This window comes from Talpa europaea (genome assembly GCF_964194135.1).
Source record: "Talpa europaea genome assembly, chromosome: 9".
Taxonomy (NCBI): domain Eukaryota; kingdom Metazoa; phylum Chordata; class Mammalia; order Eulipotyphla; family Talpidae; genus Talpa; species Talpa europaea.
The window spans coordinates 94438369-94463797 of record NC_140076.1 but is presented as its reverse complement, the minus strand read 5'-3'; the positions used below and the strand labels follow the sequence as shown (position 1 = coordinate 94463797).

General features: G+C 36.1%; 1 protein-coding gene across 1 annotated transcript in view; it reads right to left on the bottom strand.

The window, feature by feature from the left end:
* Positions 1–8106: 8106 nt before the first annotated feature.
* Positions 8107–25429, bottom strand: part of BRDT (bromodomain testis associated) — a gene marked incomplete at both ends in the record, with an annotated part of 32580 nt that continues 15257 nt past the window's right edge. Inside the window, 6 exons of the mRNA XM_084242427.1 lie at positions 8107–8175; positions 9510–9716; positions 10879–11088; positions 11716–11816; positions 18593–18761; positions 21538–21599. Of these exons, the coding sequence (XP_084098553.1) occupies positions 8107–8175; positions 9510–9716; positions 10879–11088; positions 11716–11816; positions 18593–18761; positions 21538–21599 (818 nt within the window). The remainder of the gene's footprint in view (positions 8176–9509; positions 9717–10878; positions 11089–11715; positions 11817–18592; positions 18762–21537; positions 21600–25429) is intronic.

The window sequence follows — 25429 nt, the reverse complement described above, 5'->3', positions numbered from 1 at the left end:
TTTTTTTTTTTTTTAGTACTGTTTTGCCTTTTTTTTTTTTTTTGTGGGACCCTCGCTGGCGGCCAGGGAATGAACCGGTGCTGCAGAGGCTGCAGGCAGCCTCGCAGCCCAGCACTCAACCGCTGCGCCACCAGGGGAGGCCCAGTACTGTTTTGCTTTTAGTATCAGGGTAATCCTGACCTCTTAAAATGAATTGGAAAGAATTCCCTCTTTCCCAATGATAGTTTATCCTGTTGACAAAAATTATAGAATAGACCAATTTTCTTGAAGAGATAAGTCTTAAATTTGTGTTTAGTTCTTTAATGATTTGGTGTTAATTTTCCAGTGATACGTTTGAATCTGGCAGTTTTTCAGGAACTTTAAAATTGTGAATTTTAATGGTACAGAGATATTCAGATCATTTTATGTTGCATGATTATGGTTTACAGTTTTTGAGATATTAGTCCATTTCTTAAAATTTATGAGGGTAAAGTTATTTGAAGCATTCCCGTTTATATTTTTGGAGGTTGTAGGCTCTGTTGTGATGTTCACTGTTTCATTCCTAATGTTGGTGATTTGTCTTTTTACTTTTGTTAATCTTACTAGGTTTATCAACTTCTCTCCAAAAACCAGCCTTTTGTTTAATGACTTTCTCTGTTGTTTTCAATTCCATTGATTTCTATTTTGATTCTGCTTTGGGTTTGCTCTTCTTCTTTTTTTTTTTAAAGATTTATTTATTTAGCATACAAAAGCTGGGGTACAGGACAGAGGTGTGTTTGTGGGGGTGAGAGGATTCACTAGAGACAGAGTGAGGAACAGAACAGGTAGATTGACTGAAATACACTGCTGGGGGGAGCAGCGGGTGAGACAGGAGAGGTCTGCTGCACGATGTGGGTAGCTCCCTGTCCGGGTGTTGAACTCATGCTGCAGTAGCTGCCGATAGCTTCATAGTGCTGACACTTAACCCCTTGCGCCACCAGGGAGGCCCGGGTTTGCTCTTCTTTTTGTAGGTTGTTGAGTCAAGAGTAAAAGTTATTGATTTTAGATTGTTCCTCGTTCTTATGCAAGGTGCATTTGGTACTTAACTTTCCCTATCAGTACTCTTTTTTTTTTTTTAAAAGATTTATTTATTTATACAAGCACTGGGTATAGTCAGAAGCGCGGGAGGGTGAGAGAAATTCACCATAGCCAGAGCAGGGATCAGAGCAGGCAGAAGGACCGAAGTACACTGCTGAGGGGAGCAGCGGGCGGCAGGAGCGGTCTGCGCGCCATGTGGGACCCTCCTCCGGTGGCCAGGGAGCAGCCGGGGATCGAACCGGCGCTGCAGAGGCTGCGGGCAGCTTCGCAACCCAGCGCTCAACCGCTGCGCCACCGGGGAGGCCCCCTATCAGTACTCTTAATAGCATCCCACACCTCAGGATATTTTATGCTCATTGACATTCATTTATATGTACCTTTACAAATTTTTCTTTAAGATTTCCTGTTCCACCCACTTATTTGTAAGAGTATTGTTCAAATGCACTTTTAGAGATTTTTCTGTTGTCTAGCATTTATTTTTAATCTGATTCTATTATGGTCAAATAATGTATTCTAAAAATTTCATAATCTAGAATATGGTCTTGATGACTATCCTTTAGCTGCTTAAGAAAAAAAATGTGTATTGTTATTGGTTATTAAATGTTTATATTTACCCAACCCACCAACAGTATGAGTGCCCATTGATCCTCTTCAACATTTGATATGCTAGAGATATCATTTTTGCCAACTTGATGGATAAAAATTGGTATCTTCTGTGGCCTCAATTCTCATTTGCCTCAGTATTAAAAAGGCTGAGCATCTTTTCAGATTTATTAGCCATATGTATTTCCTCCTAAGTGCAATGACTGTGTAGCAGATAATCATTAATATTCACACGTTGTCTTGAATTTCTCAGACTTGCAGTAAGATGTAATTAAGTGTTTATGGACAGATGATTGGATTCTAGCCATATGGATATGAGGGCAAGAGGTATAAATCTCTTCTAACTCTGGCTCTTAAACACATACAATATGGTGCCATCCAATATGGCTCTTAAATACATCCAATTCTGGGCTGCATCAACGTTAGACACCATGTGCTCCAGGTGGCATAACTACAAGATGGAAGAGAACTATTCAAATTGCTTACTTATGCTAATGTTATATACAAAATGTGTTAAGGAAAAAACAGAAGTGGGAGTAGTGATTGGGATGCATCCAGTTACTGATTAACTAGCTGTGCCCTAATGGGTACTATCAAGAGAAACTCTGCTGCAGAGACACGCAATATATACATACACAAGAAAATAAATATGCCCAGCATATTTAATGCTGGAAAAGACACAATCCTCAAATGTTCTCTACATTTCAAGTGGACAATTATTTTCCTCAAAAATTTGACAATTTTTAAAAAAAGATGTATTTATGCATATAAGAACTGGGGTACAGGCCAGAGGTTTGTGGGGGGTGGTGAGAGGATTCACCAGAGACAGAGTGGGGAAAAGAACAGGTGGATTGACTGAAATACACTGCTGAAGGGAGCAGCGGGCGAGACAGGAGAGGTCTGCTGTGCCATGTGGGTCAGCTCCCTGGCTGGGGATTGCACTCATGGTTGTGCTGCAGCTTAACCCCTTGCGCCACCAGGGAGGCCCCCAAATTTTGACAATTCTTTATAATGGTTATTGCTGCTGGTTGCGCATTCTTATTTGTGTGCAAAATCTTGGCTTATGATACTGTGCAGATCATGGAAACATGTCTAAGGTATGGATTTCTTTTTATCTGCTTGGGATGTTATATTTCTAAGATAAAAGGATTTATCACTATTTTAAGAAAATCACATTGCTTATCTCCTAATGATCTTCCTCGTTCTCTTGGTCAGTTTCAAGGATTTGGATGTGATGTATATGAAACCTTTTCATTTTATCTTGTAGTTCTAGTTTGGCAATCCTCAGCAAGAAGTCAAATAGTAAATGTTTTAGATTTGAGGGCCCTGCAATTGGTTATGCCCACTGAAGTTTGCCATTTTAGCACAAAAGGAGCACAGAATATGTAAATAAATGTAAAACTTGAGGCAAATTGGATTTATCTGCAGACTGTTTTAGTCATGTGTTGCTTACTGATGGGGATGCATTCTGAGAAACGCATTATTAGGTGATTTGTTGTGTGAACCTGCAAATGTAGTACAGAAACCTTATCATTACAGTGTACTACACACCTTGACTATGTGGTATAACATTTTTAATCCATTTGGCATTTTAGGATTTAACAAATTATATTTGGATTTTAAACAAAAAATGTATTAATACTTTATCATCTTGATGTGGGGGATATGGTCCAAAACAAGATAAAATGTCTACACATTATAAAGGAAAATCTAGACATAGAATATGTAAAATTTTATACTGCAATGGAAAAATGACAATAAACCTCAAAAGGCAAATACTGTGAAAAAGTTTCTAAAACAAAGGGCCAGCATTTTTTAAAAGAGGAGAATTCACACTGTTAAGAAAACCCAAAAGAGAATGATTATAGTATATTAGTGACCAGACAAACCATATGGTCAACAAATATAATCGACCCCACTTGTGAATTAAGACAGATTATATAATTTTTCATTCAGCTTGTTAAAAAAATGAGGACAATAACACTAATGTTGGTAAGGAAAATGGAAAAGTGGTACCTTCAAACTTAGGGGAATGGGTCTCATTCCAATTTTTTTTTAAGCTACCTGGCACCATGTATTAAAATTAAAACCATTCCCTTTATAACTTCTGATATAGCAATCCATTTTAGGAGCTCTGTGCTCATGAAATAAGAACATAATTGTTATGGCTAGATAAAAAGGGTATTTCAGAACTGTTCAGGATGGAAAAAGCACTAGAATCAGTAACTGAGTCAATAGGTAATTATATAGATTGTGATATAGCTATACTAAGGAACACTGTGTTCTTTTAAAAAATGAGCTAGTATGTATCCATCTAATGACCTAAACAGATGCTGATGCATTAAGAAAAATCAGTTGCTGGGCCTCCCTGGTGGTACAAGGAGTTAAGTCTCAGCACTATCAAGCCATCAGCAGCCACTGCAGCCTGAGTTCAAAACCTGGTCAGGGAGCAACCCACATGGCACAGCAGACCTCTCCTGACTCGCCTGCTGCAGCCTTCAGCAGTGTATTTCAGTATATCTGCCTGTTCTGCTCCCCACTCTGCCTCTGGTGAATCCTCTCACATCCTCTTCCCCTAGCACCTCTGGCCTGCACCCCTGTGTTTGAATGTGTAAAATATTTAAGGAAAAATCAGTTGCTGAATAACATGTAAAAATGATCATATTTGTTATAAAAACAAGCCCCTCAGTCTACATTTCCATATTTGGAAAAACATGAAAAAAAAAGGAAAAATATACAAGGTTTGATCTCTTGGGAGGAGAAACTTTTTCTTAGGATTTCTGACCTCTATCTTCAAATTATCTCTAAAAACTTTGTGATTTAAAAATGATAAAATATCACAAAATTCATAACTATATATAATATTCATGTATAAATAACTTGTTACCTGATTTTTGGATTAGCAAACTGTTTTCAACAATTCTACAATTGATAGGTAACATTACATAGGGAAACCAATTGAAACACAATATGTTAATATCCAGAAGTTATAAAAAAGATGTTAAGAATTCCCAGAGTGATTATACTAAAAACCACTTGAATGGCATTTTGAAAGGTGAATTACATCTTAATTTTTGAATTTCTATAAAGAATTTTTTTTTAATGGGCAAAGGAGTTGAGTAGCCAACTTAAAAACCCAGTTTCATCCTCCAGAAAATCCAAATCTATATGCTGGTAACTATGAAAATCCAAATCTATATGTTGTTAACTCTAGAAGTGAGATCATTGCTGGTAGAAACCAGAAATGCTGAAGTGATTTCTTTGTGTAGATAAAAAAAAAAATTGTTACTCACCTTAAGTGAGAGCATGGACATCTCCTTAATAACAGAGGGAGAACACAGCTTATGAACAATGATGTTCCTATATCATTGTAGAAATCCTCAGCTTTCTTCCGAAATAGGTAGCATAGAGTAATGACTAGGAGGTGGTATTGATTGGCACTCTCAGCAGGATGCAGATATAATTTGCTGCCTAGAACACCAGAGTGAATGGGCTATGGAAACAACTAGTTAAGATTTCAGCACAGCAATAAGGGTGTTGGGAGAGACTTCGCAAAGTGAGCAAAAGGGCCTTGACCTGAGTCCCCAAGGCATGTGAAAACACATGCATCTCAGAGGAAAACCTCTGAGTGACGGGACCTGGTGTTGAGTGCCCGGAAAGTGACCTGCATGGAGTCAGGCCTCTACATCTCCAAGGTCCTAAAATAACAAAAATAATGAACAAACTTCCCAAGCTCCAGCTAGGGGGCGATAAGATTATGTGCGTGAGAACTAACCACCTGGTACCCTAATGACTGAAGTAAATAGATAATAATAAGAAAGTAGACTAATCATTCATATGTGTTGTCATTATATGGTATGCTTTGATGTTACACCGCTGCAATTAAAATCGTATATAATGAGCACTCAGACAATAAAGATTTACTGCATGCTGGACATGACAGTCCCCCATGACTAATTTCCCTCACCATTGTGTCCCAGGTCCAGGACTCACTAGAAGTCCACGTAAGGGTATTTGAGTTTATGTTTAAAAAGTTGGAAGTTGAGACTGACTGACATTATTGTCTTTCTCCAACCATAATTAGTTTCATGGTTGTGGAATAGGCAGACATATTTGCTAGGTAAATATAGCAAAGAAAGGAGAAGTAGAGTTGAAAGTGGTAGGTGAGGGAGTAATTATAACTACAGTCCACTACAAATTTTAGATAGAGAATTGAGATCATGAAGGGTAGACATACTTGTGAAAAGGCACTAAGATTAGTAGGTCTTGTGGATGTCTGATGATTGTGGGGGTCAAGAGCTAATATTAAATCAAATAGGAAAAGCCAGGAGGAAGTAGTAAGAGACTAGGGCACTTGAACCTGACATGTTAGTTGTTGGTAATTACAAAGGATTGGCTGAGGCTCATTAGCAGAGATGTCAAAGGATCAGGAGGTGTCAATTGGAGAGTGACAGTAAGAGAGAGATTAAAATCTCTGGGGAACAAGAAGTGAAGCAGGGATAGTAAATGATATGGGAGACATACAGTCTGATCATGATAAACCAAAAGTTAAGAAAAATACTAATGAAACACACAGGCATTAAATGACAGCCTGTGTGAGAAAGTCAGAATTCAGTTTGAGCAGTGGTTCTCAAAACTTTAGTGTTTTTGGAATCACACCAAATTAGATTGCTGAACCCCACATCCAGAGCTTCTGATTTAATAAGTCTGAAGTCTAAGAATTTGCATTTCTAAAACCCCCCAGGTGATGCTGATGCAGTTAGTCCAGAGACCACATCTCCAGAACAGTGCAAGAACAAAAAGAAACAAACAAAATGGTTGATAATAAAAGGGATGTTGTTGATTACTGATCATTAATCCCAGAAAACACAATGAGAAAGTTTTAGAAGTCAGAGCTAAATAAGAGATAAGGACAGGAAAGGTGTTTTCACAAAACCAGGTATTAAGTTGAAAGCAAATAAATTATAAGTACTATTTCATGTATGAAGTTAACAGAAGTAAACTCCATGAAAGAAGTTGAGAAGCCCAACAATTTTTTACTAAAAAATTGTATAATTTAGGAAAATAATATTTATAAACCAGTATTTTCTCTGCTAAACCAACCCTCCAAAAATTTGTTGTGTATCTATAATGTTCCAGGTCCCTTACAGACTGAAAAATGGTTATGGTGTTAAGTTGGTTAAACTAAACACTGGTAACTATAACATAGTTCTCTATAAGGGCTATTCCAAATGTTTATAGGAAAACTCAAACAAGTCATCATTCTTGATGTAAGAGGCTATATTAATAATACTGAACTTTTGTGGGGTTTTTTTGGTGCAAAAGATCAGTTTTAGTTCTTTAAAGGCAATTGTTGAAAGATTTAATATGTGTATTTGACATTAATTCTTATTTGCTATTTTTATTCTTTCTTCAAAATGGAGATTTCCCACAGATCTTAAAAGTATTACATAATCAACACTAAAAAGAACCAAACAATACTGAAAAGTCTAAAGAGAATCTAGAAAATACCTGTAATACCATCATATACTAATAATTATTATGTATCTCTGATGTATCTTTGAAAACATATGAAAATAAACATTGTTTAAAGATATTTTAAAAATTATATTGATTATAAAAATAAATAAAGTCCAGAAAACTATAGTATATAAACACTGGGTTTTTACTTTAGATGCTTTCATAGTAGTGTCAATTGTATTACACTTTCAGAGCTGAAAATTTTTAAATACAAGAAGCTGACACATTATACATAATTGCAACTTGAGAAGGACTAAACAAAAATATTTTACAGATTTAAATAAAAAAAGTACTTAAGTAAAAATTTAAACATTAATTGCTATCATATATGAATACTTAAAATTATCATAAGTTCCGACAGAAACTTACATACATAATTAACATTTATTATTTTGCCTCAAATTTAACATCTTCCAAACCATACATAATATCTTCTTTAAATTTCAACATAGAACTAGCAGAAAATCTTATGTAAACTGACACTCAAATCAAGTGTTGCTTGTTAGAGGTTCTAAATATTTTGGAGGCAGACAAATATTTGCTTTAAAAGTTAAAATGCAACAGGAACTATGTATGACACACTTCTATATATTCATTTTTAAACAAGAACTACTTTTTGGGGCTTTACATTGCTTAGAAAAGGGTTTGTAGTATACAGCAGTCAGTTATTTGTAGAATGAATGACATTATCTGGGAATTTTTTCAATTTCTAGGGATCCAAAATTGTAAAATTTCCTGTAAATTATGTCCTTAAAAAAAAAAAGAACATATAGCTATTAAAAAATGCAAGTGAAAATTGTTTAATCATTTTAGAGCAGTCAAAATACAATGTAAGATATCTTGGTGTATGAAAGCAATCATTTTACCATATGCATTTTAATCTTTTATCATTTACTTTAATCTGATGGCTAATTAAAAAACTGAATTTTAATCAAAGTTGTTTTCAAACATTGTCATAATGTCACTTTGAAGAGTCATATCAATGGTACCAGCCATCTGTAGAAAAAAAAGGGAAAATTTAAATGTTATTTAAGAAAATGCCTTAATTATATATATTAAAACAATTACACAGTACTTGGACAGATCATATAAAATTAATACAATTTATTTAACATAATGGGTATCTGTATATGATTTTCATCTTTGTTCAAATACTACCTGACGTTTTGTTAAAATACTGTTTGTGTGATAAAAAAATTAAAGCCTACAAGAACACTAAATTTATCCTTTCTCCAAGAGAGAAAACTGTTGTCTATTAAATGTTAAAATAACCCCATTAAAAATAAAGAACCAAGAAAATTAAGACCAAGAAAACAAATTTTACCTGAAGTGGGAAGGAGGGTGGGAGTGGGAATAAAGGGGTAACGGGACCCAATGGCCTGTGGTAAAAGATTATGGGTGCTTTGGTGGGTGTGGCGTGGTCACAGGTATCTGAGGAGGTGTGAACCTGTTCCCCTAAATCATACACAGTGTTGTAAACCACTTTTACCTCAATAAAGAAAATTATAATAAAAATTTAATTTCTTAAAAAGGTTATTTTAGATCCTCCATCTTAACATGTTCTTGGGAATAATTATTGATACAGAACTGGTTATTCTTTATAATAATTAATCTTAGATATCATGATTTAATTACTGATGCTGTCGACAACTGATACCATAGATGTTCCTTTCTTAGTGGGTCCTAATATGTACTTAAATCATTCATATTTAAGATCAAAAACAATGTCAAGGGAATTGGTATGAGGTTAATGAACTCTTCGGAACTCTGCTAGGTGTCAAGTTATTGTAATTTTCATTTTTTTTAACACTTTTTTTTTTCTTTTACATAGAACTGGAGTGTAGGTCAGAGGTATAGGGGGTGGGGGTGGGGGGTGAGTGGGGTGAGAGGATTCACCAGAGAGAGTGAGGAGCAGAATAGGTGAGACAGGAGAGATCTCATGCTGCAGTCGCTGGCAATACCTTGAGACTTTAACCCATGCACCACCAGGGATGCCCCCACAATAACAAGTAGGTTATATTATCCCACTTTAGGGATAAGGAAACTTGAGGCACAAGGTCAGTCAAATAAATTCCTCAGGACCAAAATGGGAGAACCAGGATTTGAACCCATGTAGTCTAGTAGCTCTAGGGTTCATACTGTTACTATCTTAAGATTGTATCTTATGATTATGAAATTTTTATTTTAGATTCTGATTTTCAGAACCTTATCCTCATTAAAGAGGTAATTCCATTGTCACTGAAAAACCACCTGAATACACCTTTCAGTATGCAAAAGTTACTGTTTAAATCTTTCCTTTGTTAGATATAGTAAAGAAAAAAATCACTTACTGCTTCTCTCCTCCTCCGCTCTTGCTCTTTTTCCCTTGCTAAATTACGGTCTTTGAGAAGCCAGAGTTTGCATTTATCCTGAGCTTCCAATGACTGCTGCTGCTCTTTCTGCACTTCTCCAAGGCACTTATTTTGCATTTTATTAGAAAATGATTCTAAAGTGAAGCCACGGTCCCTTAAAAAAATAGAATTGCTCAGATTAGGTTTCTCAGGTTCTTTAAAAGTTTGAATTACCAAGATAATCTGTTAAATGACAAAGAAATGTTCTAGATAACTTCCTTTTTCATATATAATGACTATTTCTGATGTAAATTTTTACATAGGATAACCTTCATTACAACCTACATTAACAGTATAACCTTCTACCTACATTAACAAAATGAAAGTTTTAGAAAACTAACCAAGGTGTATCACAATCCTTTTACATATGGAATGCCAACAACATTAAGACATTTCTAGAAAATAATCATGTTTTTATAATTTAGTAATGTCTATCTTTTTTTCACTTTTGGGTATTATTATTTAACGATAATAACGAACACTCAGTCAAAAAAGCTAGATTTATCCTTTTTTTTTTGGTATCCACATATATTATTTAGAAAGTTTCTTTTTATTTAAACCCATCTCCCTTTCCCCCCCTCCCTTGTTTTTAAATTTGCTATAGTTAACTTGCCCAAATATAAATATTTGAAAACTTATCAATCACCATCTCTCCACTGTTTCTTGGGCAGCAAATGCAAAGAAAATTATTTTTAAATATCTAAGTAAAGATTCTCTCTTTTTTAAAAAAGATTATTTATGCATACAAGAACTGGGGTACAGGCTAGAGGTACAGCAGGGTGAGAGGATTCACCAGAGACAGAGTGGGGAGCAGAACAGGCAGACTGACTGAAATACACTGCTGAGTGGAGCAGCGGGCAAGGCAGGAGAGGTCTGCTGCGCCATATGGGTAGCTCCATGACCAGCCAGGGATTGAACTCGTGCTATAGAGGCCGTAAAGTTTCTCTTTCATTACATTATAGTTAATGTTAAGCATCACCATGAGGTGTTGTCCTTGCAAATCTCAAACCTGAAATAATCTTCTATCGGTATCGTTCTATTAGTGTCTCTAATATTAGTGCCTTTAATAGCTTAATCACTTAATTATTTAATTATCACTTAATTATCACTTAATTATTTCTATCTTCTTCAAAGCTGATGCTACTACTTATTAATAAAATACATCAATGGAAATTTTTTTATAATAATAATATGCTCTGTTCTACTAGACAACTAAATCATAAGCACTTAACAAAAAAGAAATTTGATATATTTAAAATACATGTCTGTATCTTCCAATATGTCAGCCTTCTTTAATCTTATAAATTACAGACCTCTGATTTTCTTGAAATACTTTTGGTTCCTTTGTATTCTGTTCCAGTTGTTTCCGTCTTAGTTCTTGCGTTCTAGCTTTTACTTCCTTCTCTATTGCTGCCTTTCTAAACTGGTTGAAGAGCTCATCTGAGGATTTCAGTACACCTGGTGTTTTCACTGGCCTGCCTAAGCTTTTCCAGGATTCTGCATTCTTGATCTTTATATCCTAAAACAAATAATTGATTCAGTCTATATCTATAGAAGACAACAAAATTTGAGAGGAAAAACAGTATTTTTGACACAGTAATCGACAATAATTTATCAAATTAAAAATTCCAAAGGCTAACTTTTACTAAACTTATTTTAAAGAGTATTAAAGTCAGAAAAAATATGAAAATATAACACAATATAAACTCAATTATACATTTAAGACCAAGCTGAAATAGCATATTCATCAATTATTGCAATTTAATATATATTATAAAGGTATGATAATCTTCAAGGAATACAAGGAATATAATTATAGCAGTAATTGTAATCGAGATTTTTATCTTAGAGGGATCCTATTTCCTCTACAGAAAATATACAAATGATTAATGAGGCAAAATAAAATGATGCCGTGAGAATGGCACAGTATTTGCTGAGAAACCTCAGCGATAACTATGCCCTTCCTTTCTTTGGTATAAAGAAAAAAATAACTGGCCATGACCACTGTTCTTACAAGACATAAACCACAGTGTAGTTCAGTGGTGCCCAATGAAAATACATCTTAAAATACCTGTATGCCATATCTATGTTCAATTTTAATTAAATCCCTTCAGTATTTGTGAGAAAAAAATAACATTACTCTTACCTTCTGCACAGGAGCTTGACATTCAGATTCTAACACCATTGTATCATTGTTACCAGATGATTGTGTCAGAGTTTGGTTATTCAAATGTTGTCCAGAATCACCTAGATGCACACATTTTTATAATAGCATTATCAAGATTTCATTTTGCCTGTTCACAATTTGACTTTCCCCCCAGTCCCTCTAGATTAGAAACTATACAATATGTAACTACCTATTTGTGATGCTTCTGAGCTTTGGTGTATTCTTAGTTGGGGAACTGTTACACAGTAAAATAGACATTTTATACTTGACACCCCCAACCCCCGCAATCATCCCAGGCCAAGCAATGGGCAAAAGGAAGAAGAACCTTGGAGTCTCAGAGGTGTCTGACATGCCTTTAATGCTGAAACATATACACAGGGAGACAGGCAGCAACTAAGCCTCCTAGTTCCCCTTATTATTTTTTATACAAGATTTATTTATTTATGCACATAAGAACTGGGGTGTAGGCCAGAAGGGGGGGTGAGAGGAGTCATCAAAGACAGTGTGGGGAGCAGAACAGGCAGATCTAGTGGAAAACACTGTTGAGGGGAGCAGCAGGTGAGATAGAAGGGGTCTGCTGAACCATGTGGGACAGCTCCCTGGCTGGCCAGGGATCGAACTAGTGCTGCAGTGGCCAGGGATTGAACTAGCGCTGCAGTGGCTAGTCATATCTTGATAGTGCTGTCTTTAATCTCTGTGCCACCAGGGTGGCCACTCCTGTCCCTTTAACACTATTATGGACCCATAGTTACATAGCTGATACACTGTTGTGCATGCACAGTCCACCTGTTGTTTGCTGGATGTTGGAAAGATGGAAAACTTAACATCTCAAGATTATGAGCTATCTGTTGTTTGTAAGGCAAAAAATAGCCTGCTTATTTTCCTTACACCCCCATTACGTAGCACAAAATATAACAGTCACTGTGGCTTACCTACCAAAGTATGTAACAGTTCTCCACTGTCTAGACTGACCTCAGCTCCATATATGACTCTTGATTAGACCAAACCAATCAACAGTAATTCTACCCCTATACCAGAGAATCATTTAAGAAAGAGATTTCAGCCAGTGTAGGGTACCTAGGGAAAGATGCTGATTAGTAGTCAAACTATGAATGAAAACACACCAAAAATGGAAAGAACTAAGATACTAGACACCTATGATAGTAGCGAAAAGATGGGTTCAGTAAGTTGGTTGACTGAGGTGCAGGAGGTAAGAGAATAATCTATGCAATCCTGTTAATTGCTAAGCTTTCTTATTAATTACAAAATTAATTATGGGTAAAGAACTATTTTAAAGAGAGCTTAGGCATTTGTCAAACTATGCCTAAAATAGCTGACCTACCTTTGGGCTACTGATTATGTATGCTAATAAAATTCCTATTGTTTAAGCCAATTTGAGCTTAGTTTTCTGTCATTTGTCACCAAATCTATCCTGATGCATGAAACCTGACTGAGTCATTTCGATTTCAATTCTCTCTAGGTATAGTGTGTATATAAGTGGCAAAAGGACAAAGGGGGCAAATGAAAACTATGTGGGTATTTTTGTTGACTGACTCAAGGTCACAAAATCTTGCCACTTTTTTAAGAAGATTTTATTTATGCATACAAGAACTGGGGTACAATCCAGAGGTGCGAGAGGTGAGATACTCACTAGAGATAGAGTGGGGAACAGACAGATTGACTGAAATACACTGCTGAGGGGAGCAGAAGGCGAGACACAAGAGGTCTGCCGCACCGTGTGGGTAGCTCGCTGGCTGGGATTGAACTCATGCTGCAGTGGCTGCGGATAGCTTCATAGTGCTGTGACTTAACCTCCTGTGCCACCAGGGAAGCCCAATCCTGCCACTTATACAGTAGGAACTTACAATTCAACTTCTATCACCCATCGAACCCCTTGATACACTAATTCTTGGCTAAATCACACTAGTTGAAGCTGAGGCTGGAAGAATATAGGAATACTAAGGAGGGTGAGACAAAGCACTGCTAAAGGATGCAAGAATGAAAGAACAGATTTAAAATTATTGATGTACGTCCCTAGTGGGCTCAATGTATCTAGGTTTTTCTCATTTCAACAAACAAGTGTCCTTTTGCCACTAATATATATGAATAAAAAAGGGGGGGGAAGCTTTAAGTACAGAACTAAATCTTTTTCTGACTGGGGCTAAAATATTTGAGAAGCACAAAGAGTAAAAATGTCAAGAAAAGTAAATTCTAGATGATTCTCAGTTTTCTTACTCTTAGTTGGAAAGAGGTAGTGAAGCAAGGTGGTGAAACAAGGCACCTGAGCAGGGCAGCCAGAGGTCCTGTGATAAGCAACTTGCTACATTATTTCTTGGACTTCATAACTTCCTTGAAGGGGTGCTCAGCCTTTGGATGTAGATCCACTGAGTCAGTACCAGTATAATAAACCTGCTTTTTGTTAGCCTCGGTGTCTTGGTTTCCTTATACCACATAACAGTGGCAGTGCTATTGTCAAGACTTCATTAGAAGTCTCGTGGAGATGAAAAAAGAGACATTCAGTAATAATGTACTGTGTTTTGACATGACTGTGTGATGTGTATGAAAGATATTCAGTAGAGCTGTATAAACATGCTTGGGTCCTGGGGGCTGCAAAAATGACGTTAGAAGTCAGACACCAAGATATTAAGATACTGCCCCAGGAAGAATGAGCAGATTACCACCCAAGGCATAGTATGGCTGCTAAATAGGAAAGTTGCTCCAAGTCTACTGCCATGACAGCTGATCATTAGCTTAATGAGCTATACTTTGGAAAATGGCTGGAAAGCCCTGGAATAAAGCAAAAATAGGCTTAAGGGTGTAACACAGATTATTACAAACATTTAAAAGTAGGCAGCTAAAGAAATATCCATTAGGAATTTCAAAGAGATGGGGTGTCAAGAGCACAGTGTATGTCTGAGAAATATGTCAAGAATCCAAATCTCTGAAAAACATTTTTATATGGATGACGCCATGACACTTCAAAATTCATCTTTCCTCAGACTTTTCTTTAAGATTTATTTTTATTTTATTTATGCATACAAGAACTGGGGTGTAGGCCAGAGTTGTGGGGTGGGGGGTAAGAGGATTCACCAGAGACAGAATGGGGAACAGAACAGGCAGATTGACTGAAATGCACTGCTGATGGGAGCGGTGGGCAAGACAGGAGAGGTCTGCTGCACCATGTGGGTAGCTCCCTGGCCGGGGATTGAACTCATGCTGCAATGGGTCGCAATAGCTTATTGGGCTGAGACTTTAACATCCTGCCACCAGTGGGGCCCCTTTCCTCAGAATTCTATTCTTCAGCTATCATCCAGGTCTGTCAACCTGGCTCAATATTCAGTCAGTATCACCTGAGCAAACAGTTTACATCCCTGTTGATTAAAACCAAGCATAGATTCCTCCTTTTGTAGATTTCACTGGCTCCCAACTGACTAAACCATTATCATTATGCCCCAGGTCTCCAGACATCAAGGTTCTGTATGCTCTGAACCTGGTCTATCTTTCAAATCTATCTCCCTGTATTCCCTAGATGTCTCATACTTTCCTCCCTAATATCTAGCTCAAATACTTATTTTATAAAATATAACTTGCCAAAAAGATCAGATAATTCTGTCTTCATTAGCTCCTTGAATTTCATTTTTGCTTCTTTTAGGGCACATTATTTTTACTTCTATGCCAGCTCTCTGCTTCTCCAACAAGGTAGCAAACTCCTTGATTTGCATTCTCATTTGACATGTGAATTCACATTGATACTACAGCATTTTTTTTAAGTTCTTAATATAATTGAGTTAAAAATTTTATAAAAGGATAAGTTAACATTAAGAATCTTGTGTGACTAGGGCCTCCCAGGTGGCGCAGCGGTTGAGCGCTGGGTTGCGAGGCTGTCCCCTGCTGCTCCCCGGTCACCGGAGGAGGGTCCACATGGTGCGCAGACCTCTCCTGCCGCCCGCTGCTCCCCTCAGCAGTGTACTTCGGTCCTTCTGCCTGCTCTGCTCCCCACTCTGGCTCTGGTGAATTCTCTCACCCTCCCGCGCTTCTGACTGTACCCAGTGCCTGTATAAATAAATAAATAATCTTAAAAAAAAAATCTTGTGTGACTAAAAACTTGAACTTAATTTAATGAAAAAAAAAATTAGACATCTTCCTGTTCATGTGGCAGGTGATGGCAGGGGTTTTTTGAAGAAACTGACAGTACCTAGAAATTCAGCTTCTTAAATCTTATGCTGGTCCGCGGCATACTTTAAAATTTTGTCAAATTATTTCTTTCAGTAACAAAACTTCAGAGAAATTTAAAAAAATTTTCATTGTTTAAACATTTGGAAAAAAAAATGATCTCCATTGAGATTATTCTCCACTAAGAGTAAAATTCTATGTATCTTTTCGAGTTTATACACAGTTTCTCTTAGGTATAGTGCCACCTACAGTTGGCAAGTGCAAACCACTCTGGTTCAGAAAAATTTGGTAAATGCAGAATAACTACTTTAGCATCATACAAACTTTACCTTTACTCAATGTAGTTCCTCACAAGCAACACATAAATAGAAATTGAAATAATACAGTAAATTAGTCCTGACTAAAGACTTAAGTATTTCAAGCCTGGTTTTTCATAGTGTTTTTAAAACAAAACAAAACAAAACAAAATAAAAAACAAAACTCCATCACAACTACATTCTCTCTACTGCCTTTATTCCATTTTCAGGCTACCCTTACTTATTCTTCTATGAAGTATGGTAATGAAATCTGCAAACATTCCCTAGTTCTTTCAGGTCAACTTTCAAGCATGTTCAAATATCTGATTCAAAACAACACCTCTTCCCATCCAAAAAACACAGGCTTAATTCCTGTTAAAGCTATAGTTATCTTTCCATTCTCTCCAGCAAAGTTCTTAAAAGAATGGTTTACATTCAGATTTTACCATTCTCAATTTAAAACCATCCAACTTATGTTCCATTGACAAGGAAAATTCAAAAACCTTTGCAAAAGCAAAAAGCTTTCACACTGCCAACTTAAACCTTTCTCTTCATTCTACTTTAGTGCTCTGTGGTATGTGATATCCTTGGTGATTTGTTTCTAATACACCTATCTTCCTGGACCTCAAGTATATCCTTTTTCCTTCTTCGACACCTCTTTTTTTTAGCTTATTAATTTGTCCTACTTTTACTAGGGAACTTGTTTCCTAGAATTTTGTCCTTGACCTTTTTCTTCCTACTCTACACATTTTTCTGGGTGTTTTCATTCATTCTACTGGTTTTAAGTAGATTATACATATTGATAATTCCAAAATTAAAGATCTTGTTATACCCTGTTAGAAACCTATTTCTAGTTATATATTTTCAATTAGATATTCAGAAAATATTCCTTTGTTGTTCCAAACATGTCCCAAATAAGTACTGCCTTTTATTCTCAATCCAACTATTATATGATACCTTAGAGTAAAAGACATTCATTCTAACACAATCTATCAATTCTGCCATAAAAATATCTTTCTAATTTATCTACATCTTTTCTATACTTACTGCTTTTGTTTTGGTCCTCATAATTTCTTTTCTAGGCTATAGCACTAAGTTTCCTTATTTGATCCCACTACATCAGAGTATCTTCATCTTAATCCATGCTCTATATAGTAAACAGTCAACTTTTTCTAGTATAAAACAAGAGCATTATGCTCTTGTTTGAAGATACTTATATATAAAAGACTCAAATGTAGCACTGGTATTCAAGACAACTCATTGCCTAGAACTTCTACATTATCCCATGTTATTCTCCAAGTATCTAGAAAATATTTTTCTAGAAAAGGATGCATATAAATATTTTATACTTTGAATTTTTGTTTTTTCTTCCTAGTTGCTTTTCAGTGTTGCTTTAGATATTTTTTCTTTTGATCCCCACTTCCTTCTTCACAATAAAGAACTATAAGTCAAGTTTAATACAAATGGGATATGCAAACACTGAATAGTAGGGTGCTTTCATTGTAAGCAACAAAGGAAGATCAGAATGTCTGTTTCTCCTAATCTGTACTACCAGTAACACAGCTAAGAAATTTCTGCTGCCTTGGAGAAATTCCTGGCCTTGGAAGGACAAGTGGAAACCAAAAAACAGCCTAAAGGGAAGGAGACATGGTTAGGGAATATTTACACTTGCCTCTAGTCTAGTTCTGAATATTAGTATCTCAAGGAGCTCAGTAGCTGAGCTCATCAGAATTAGGTAAGAATCCTGTGCCATACATTCCCAGTTTTGAGATAGACAATACCTTCATATAAGACAAGACTAAATGGTATTTATAGTCAAATGAATCTAACATATAAAAATTTAGCCAATGACAGGGCTTTTTATATAAGGTCCACATGCCAATATATATAATCTACATAGAAATAGTTGTGCATATTTCCTCTAATTCAAATATGAGTACCTTTGGGTATAAAGCAAATAAGTTCTAACAATGTGTGGTTCTTTCTTTTTTTAAGATTTATTTATTTATGTATACAAGAACTGGGGTACAGGTCAGAGGTGCAGGGGGTACGAGGATTAACCAGAGACAAAACAGGCAGAATGACTGAAATATACTGCTGAGGGGAGCAGCAGTGAGTCAGGAAAGGTCTTCTACACCATGTGGGAAGCTCCCTGGCCAGCCAGGGATGGAACTTTGCTGCAGTGGCTGCGGATATCTTCGTAGGTTGCATCTTAACCTCTTGCGCCACCAGGGAAGCCCAATGTGTGATTATTTCTAAGCTAGAATTTACTAGTTATAATTTCCAGTCTCCCAAACATGCAACTTTTTAAGATGGTCGTAGAATTTTCATATATAAATTGAGAAGTCAGGTCCTTGATTATAATCATTTACTTGTTTATTTCTTACCTGAGGTGGGCAGAATTTGTAAAGGTGGTATGTTTTTCACATTCTGTAAATGTTCAGATTCTTGATTAAATGCTAACTGGAGGTGATTTGGTGGTTCTCCACATAAGCGTGTAGTCTGACACATAAGGGTAGTTTTCACAGAGCTTGTCTCTTGCACAGAAGGTTGTATCTGCTAAAACAAAGTCAAATAATATTATCTTTCAGAGATTTTTGTTAATTGAAGTAACACTGCATTATAACATAAATTTCAGTTATGTGTCATTAAAATCAACGTATTTATATACATTAATATTTCAGCATTTTAACCACATAAGAAATATAACTAAGAAAACAGAAACAAGAGAGAAGAATATAATTTTATATTGTCTTTCAAATACATTATTTAAGTTATACAAAGTTATAATTATCACTACCTTACAGATGAGAAAACTAAGGTTGAAAAAGTTAAATAACTTGGCCAAAGTTATATTAAGAGTAGTAGACATAGACTGAGGAAGTTTCAGTTACTATAGCAGTGCTATTTAAAATATGGGCCTCCCCGGTGGCGCAGCGGTTGAGCGCTGGGCTGGGAAGCTGCCCGTAGCCTCTGCAGCACCGGTTCGATCCCCGGCTGCTCCCCAGCCACCGGAGGAGGGTCCCACATGGCGCGCAGACCTCTCCTGCCGCCCGCTGCTCCCCTCAGCAGTGTACTTCGGTCCTTCTGCCTGCTCTGCTCCCCGCTCTGGCTCTGGTGAATTCTCTCACCCTCCCACGCTTCTGACTGTACCCAGTGCTTGTATAAATAAATAAAAAAAAAAATTAAAAATAAAATAAAATAGCTTCCTGTGAGTTACTGAAATAAAGACTAAGTTTTATACTAAATTTAGAGACTAACCCACTTTTCTTTACCCCTTTTCTCCTAGTTGAATTACAGACATTGGGAGGAGAGGTTAACAATCACATGATTCTTGATCAACAAGGCTACCATCAAATTTTGATTCTGTTTCGAGTTAACTAGGAGGTAAAACAGCTAATTTAAATATTGCAAATCTAATTTAATGACTACTATGTGCAAGGCACCAGACTAAGCCCTTTATATTTTTTATTTTTAAAGATTTATTTAGGGCCTCCCCGGTGGCGCAGCGGTTGAGTGCTGGGTTGCGAAGCTGCCCGCAGCCTTTGCGGCACCAGTTTGATCCCCGGCTGCTCCCCAGCCACCGGAGGAGGGTCCCACATGGCGTGCAGACCTCTCCTGCTGCCCACTGCTCCCCTCAGCAGTGTACTTCGGTCCTTCTGCCTGCTCTGCTCCTCGCTCTGGCTCTGGTGAATTCTCTCACCCTCCCACGCTTCTGACTGTACCCAGTGCTTGTATCAATCAATCAATCAATCAATCAATATTTATTTATTTATAAGAACTGGGGTACAGGCCAGATGCACGGGAGGGTGAGGATTCACCAGAGACAGAGCGGGGAACAGAACAGGCAGACTGATGAAATACACTGCTGAGGGGAGCAGCGGGTGAGACAGGAGAGGTCTGCTCGCCTGTGGGATTCTCACCAGCAGGCTGGAATCAAACCCGTACCACAGAGGCTGCAGACAGCTTCACAGTGCTGTGCTCAACCGCCTGTGCCACCAGGGAGGCCCCTATGCCCTTTATATTGTCTTCTTTAACTTTTACAATTATCCTATGGGTTATCTCCATTTAGAGTTTACCAACAGGTCTTAGAAATAATAAAAGTAACTTGCATAAAACCTTATATCTATTCAGTAACAAGTTAAGTTATAGTACCAACTCCAGGTACTATATCACTTAAGCTTTGAGTAGCAGACAGTACAGAAATGAATAAGACAGTCTTTCTCCTCTATTTAATAAAGGCATTGAAGTGAATGAGTAGATAAAAATGAATGAATAGGGCCTCCCCGGTGGCGCAGCGGTTGAGTGCTGGGCTGCGAAGCTGCCCACAGCCTCTGCAGTGCTGGTTTGATCCCTGGCCACCAGGGAGGGTCCCACATAGCACGCAGACCTCTCCTGCTGTGCCCGCTGCTCCCCTCAGAAGTGTATTTCGTCAGTCTGCCTGTTCTGTGCCCCGCTCTGGCTCTGGTGAGTCCTCTCACCCTCCCGCACTTCTGACTGTACCCAGTGCTTGCATAAATAAATAATCTTAAAAAAAAAAAATAAGACCCTATATTAGTATATTAGTATATTAGGTAATATACTAATCATTTCTTCCATTTTTCTGTAAATTTCAGACCCATTTTAAGCATTCCCTTTCCTTCAGGCAGTGTATATTTCTTTTCATTTTCTCAATAAATTATTACAACACTAATCATATAATTTCTTAACCTAATGATTATATTTCTTCTCCAAACTTAGAGCTCCTTCAAGACAGTGTTATCTATGTTGTATTCCCTAACCAAGTTAGATAGTGTTAAATTAAATTATTGTAGTTCTATGTTTGGGGTAGATAAAGTGTTTTATATGGGGATGATAACTAAATTGGTAAAAGATAAAATAAAATTACTGCTATTCTCCAAGCAGGTCAATTACTTATTCAATATTAATGTACTAAAATTAATAGTTGGTGAGCTTTATCTTTAGAAATGCTGTCATTTCCCTATTAACTTTTTTAAAAAAATACCACCTTATCATGCATACCTTACTGCATGCACATGGGAATACTAATATTGTCCCCCGTTAGTTAGACAGTAGGGCTAAGCGGAAATATCTTTAATTTGTTCTAGCTACTCCTGACTAAGAAAACAGCTATATCTTGTAAGAAAAAGGCAGCCAAACAGTTTCTCTATCCTAGTTTCTTCAGGAAAAAAATCTTTAAACATTTAATTGACAAAATAAGAGTGAAAACTTTTTTCATGTAAATAAAGAAAATAATTTTAAAGAAAGTTACTATATTAATTAAAATTTTCAAAATTTAAAGATTCTAAGGTAAAATGATGAAATAATTTACCTTTACATTCTCTTTAGAAGGACAATCATTCTGTTTTACGCCAGTAAATTTAGGAAACACGTCTGCAAATGTATATAAATAAGTATTTCAGAATTTGCCAGCTAAAAAAAATTACCATCTAAAGTTACAAAATTTTTTATATTAGAAAATGGTGATTTCAAGAAAATGCCTTTACTACCAACCTCTTCAATTAAGAAATCCTTCTAGTTACCAGGTTATGCCCTCTTTGAATCAGTCAAAACTTAAAGGGACACTTGCTTTGAAATGGGATATTTTCTTTTCCACATAAAGGAATAAATATCCACCCATGAATTTCAATTTGGATTATATAGGCAAAAAAAGAACAGTGTGTTACTTCACAGTAAAGAACTTGGATAAGTGATAGTTTAAAAAAGAACAAGTTACAACAGCGATAACAAGTTAAACATGCAGTACCAACTATACTACAATCATCTTCTATCAAGTAGCGATAAATACAGCCATCAGCGGCTTAAAACAATTAAGAAGTTACTATAAGAGAAGGGTAGTTATTTGTCTGAGTAGATAGTCTTATTAAAAGTGAAGCAATTTGATTTTGTGATAACATCTGCTTTGTTTGCTAAGCAATAATAATAAAGAACCCATCTAATTAATATTCTAATTACTTCAAACTTTTTGGCAGCCTCACTATACAGTAACAAATAGGTTTATAGTGCCTCTTTTCTTTTAGAAATGCCTTTATAGTTGACAATGGAAGTTTAAGTAGATAGAAAGTGAGCCCTCTCTGTGAGGGGGATAATTCGGTTCCTTTTTCTTTATCCTATAATTGATTCTGGTACTAGCCTCCCAAATCACAAGACTAGTCAGTGCAGCAAAGCACCAAATTGGTAATTAATGCCTTGACCCATCTCTGACCCATCCTGGCCAATTTTCATGAGCCATGTAAGCACTATTTGCTTCAGGTTCTAGTGCACCAAGGCTGGTCAACACCAAATCTTATTCAAACTTAAAATATTCTAATTTTAATAATTACCTTCTGCCTCCTGAAATGCCATCAGTTTCCATTGGATGTGTTACTGTTCTTTCCTCTCCTAAGATGTTTGATGCTGGACATTGTTAAAATTGCTAAATGCCACTCAATGACGTGCTTTAATTTAAAGAATTCAAGTATTTAAAATGACACGAACCATCTTAATGTCACTCCACTAAATATTATTTTAAGTGTCAAGCATTAGGTGGAAAAGTAAGGGAAGAAGAGAAACTAAAAAAATTGAGAACATAGATTCAGGAAGCTTTCACATTTAGGGGAAAGTTATGATTTTTAGCTCTGAACAAAAAACAGACTTCATTAAAATGATCATAAAATACATGCACATTTATATATTTATCAATTACTCAAATATGCACCTAAACTATATTATTCTACAACATAAACTCTTACGTATAATAAAAATATGACATACTATGTAAGTATTCTGCTAAAATATTCAAGGGTATAATCTTTGTTTCCTGACATATAAAACAAACTCAGAATTATAAAAATTAGCACCTCAAAATTTGAAGATATTAACAAAAGACATCAATGAATTCTAATATAAGGAAAGAACCAAATCACCTATATACTATGTCTTATAGACTGTACAGCTAGATGACTAATGACAACCTATAACTTAGTATTTTGCTTTTCATTCTAGTCTTACATAGCTCACTTTCCAGGAACATAGTAAAGTAAAACTGCATATTTCTGTTTACTTAAGACATCTTGGCCTTTTTACTATGAAGCTTAATATAATATCTCAATTAGTGAAGAAACCTTACCAGCTCCCTAACAACATTAGCTAAATTGAGCTCTAGAGTAAACATATACATAGAGGCAACTAATTTCTCCAGGAAACTGTGGTTATAGCATACCTACCTTATGTGGATAAAACTGGGTAATATACATAAAGTACTAAACAAAAACATATTATGCACCTTCCTTAGTATGTTCTCTTTTAACATCTCCCAAAAAACCTCAATGTAAAACTGATTACAAGTTTTGATTCTGAACTGGCAAAAAAATTAATCATAGAGTGCTAGAATCATATATTTGATTGAAGAGTTTGTTTAATATCTATCACCTGTCAAATCACTGGGATAAATTGCTCCAGAGATACCCAATGTTATCAGCAAGCCAATATGAACTTCAAAACTCTATAAGCCAAATAGAAAGATAATTCACAATGCAAAACCAAAACATAACACCACATCAAGCAAGAAAACTTACTAAAGTTTTTTAAGTTAGAAAAATAAATCACACTTCCATTATATAAGACAATGCATAGAAAAATGATTAGAAATCACTGCCTGATTTTGCTACCTTATTTTAAAGGAAAGAATTTTTACTACTTGGGCCTCCTAGGAGACCCAGGGGTTAAAGTCAGTGCTATTAAGCTTTCCCCAGCCATTGCAGCATGAGTTCAATCCCCGGCCAGGGAGCTAACTCACATGGTAAAGCAGACCTCTCCTGTCTTGCCTGCTGCTCCCCTCAGCTGTGTATTTCAGTAGATCTACCTGTTCTGCTCCCCAATCTGTCTCTGGTGAATCCTCTCACCCCCTGCACCTCTGACCTGTACCCCAGTCCTTGTATGCACAAGTAAGTCTTTCTTTTTAAAGATTTATTTTTTATTTATAAATAAATAAATAAATAAATAAATAAATAAATAAATAAATTTATAAATAAACAGGCCAGAGGTACAGGAGGGTGAGAGGATTCACCAGAGACAGAGTGGGGAGCAGGACAGGCAGATGGACTGAAAGCACTGCAGAGGGGAGAAGCAGGCGCGACAGGAGAGGTCTGCTGCGCCATGTAGGGAATCTCCCTGGCTGGAACTTCACAGAACTGTGCTCAACCCGCTGTGCCACCGGGAAGGCCCACAAATAAATAAATCTTAAAAAAAAAGTTTTACTACCTAAGCCATTAATTAGGTAATGCTAGTTTGTCACCAAAGCCTTATTCTATAGACAAAAATCAAGCAATTTGCTATTGATGTAAAAAAGTTTGGTCCATTTAAAAAATGTTTTGGCAGTTTTCTTTGAAGTGTTTATACTGATTTTAAAATAGAAGAACAAACCAATTATAAATTTCTCATTCTTTTACCTAGTTTATTTAAACCTCATTAGAAAGTAGGGGAAAAAACAAAACAAAAATACTTAGATGGTTTTCAAAGAGGGCAGCACAATAGAATCACCTGGGATACTCTGAACACTATTCATACCTTGCCCCATTCAGATGTACACTTTTTTAAAAGTTTTTAGCGGTGATTCTAATGTAGTGCCAAGGAGGAGAAATAGTACCCAGATAACCTTTTTATTTATTTGAAAAGAAAAATTTTAAATGCACATGACAAAATTCATCACTATTTCTAAGACTCAAGTTTCAAGCACAGATTTTAATATATATAAGTATTTAATCAAGCTTGAATCCTTGAATTTATCCTTCGTTTGCTTTGAAAACATGTTAATTGATGAGAAACTAATAAAAGTTTCAGAAACTTATAATAATAGATACTCAATCATCTTTCTGGTTTGAATGACTAAGATTACTCCAAAACTGTCATTACTCCAAAACAATACTTCCTACCTTTACTAAACCACCTTCCACTGATATCATAAAACAAAATCTATACTTGAACCAATTTTGTCTGTTTAAACTTGCATGAAAAAAAAATCACATCACTGTCACTTCTACAGAAAACCTGTCACTTCTACAGAAAACCTGGGTTTTAGCACCAAAAGGAAAATTGTTATTTTATTCCTACTTTAAAGTTACCCATAACTAAGAAAGTTAAATAAAGAGAGAGCAATTGTTAAAGAATGTAATAAATGTCACTCTCTGAACATTACACTAAAGCCTATGAAACCAAAAGGTGCA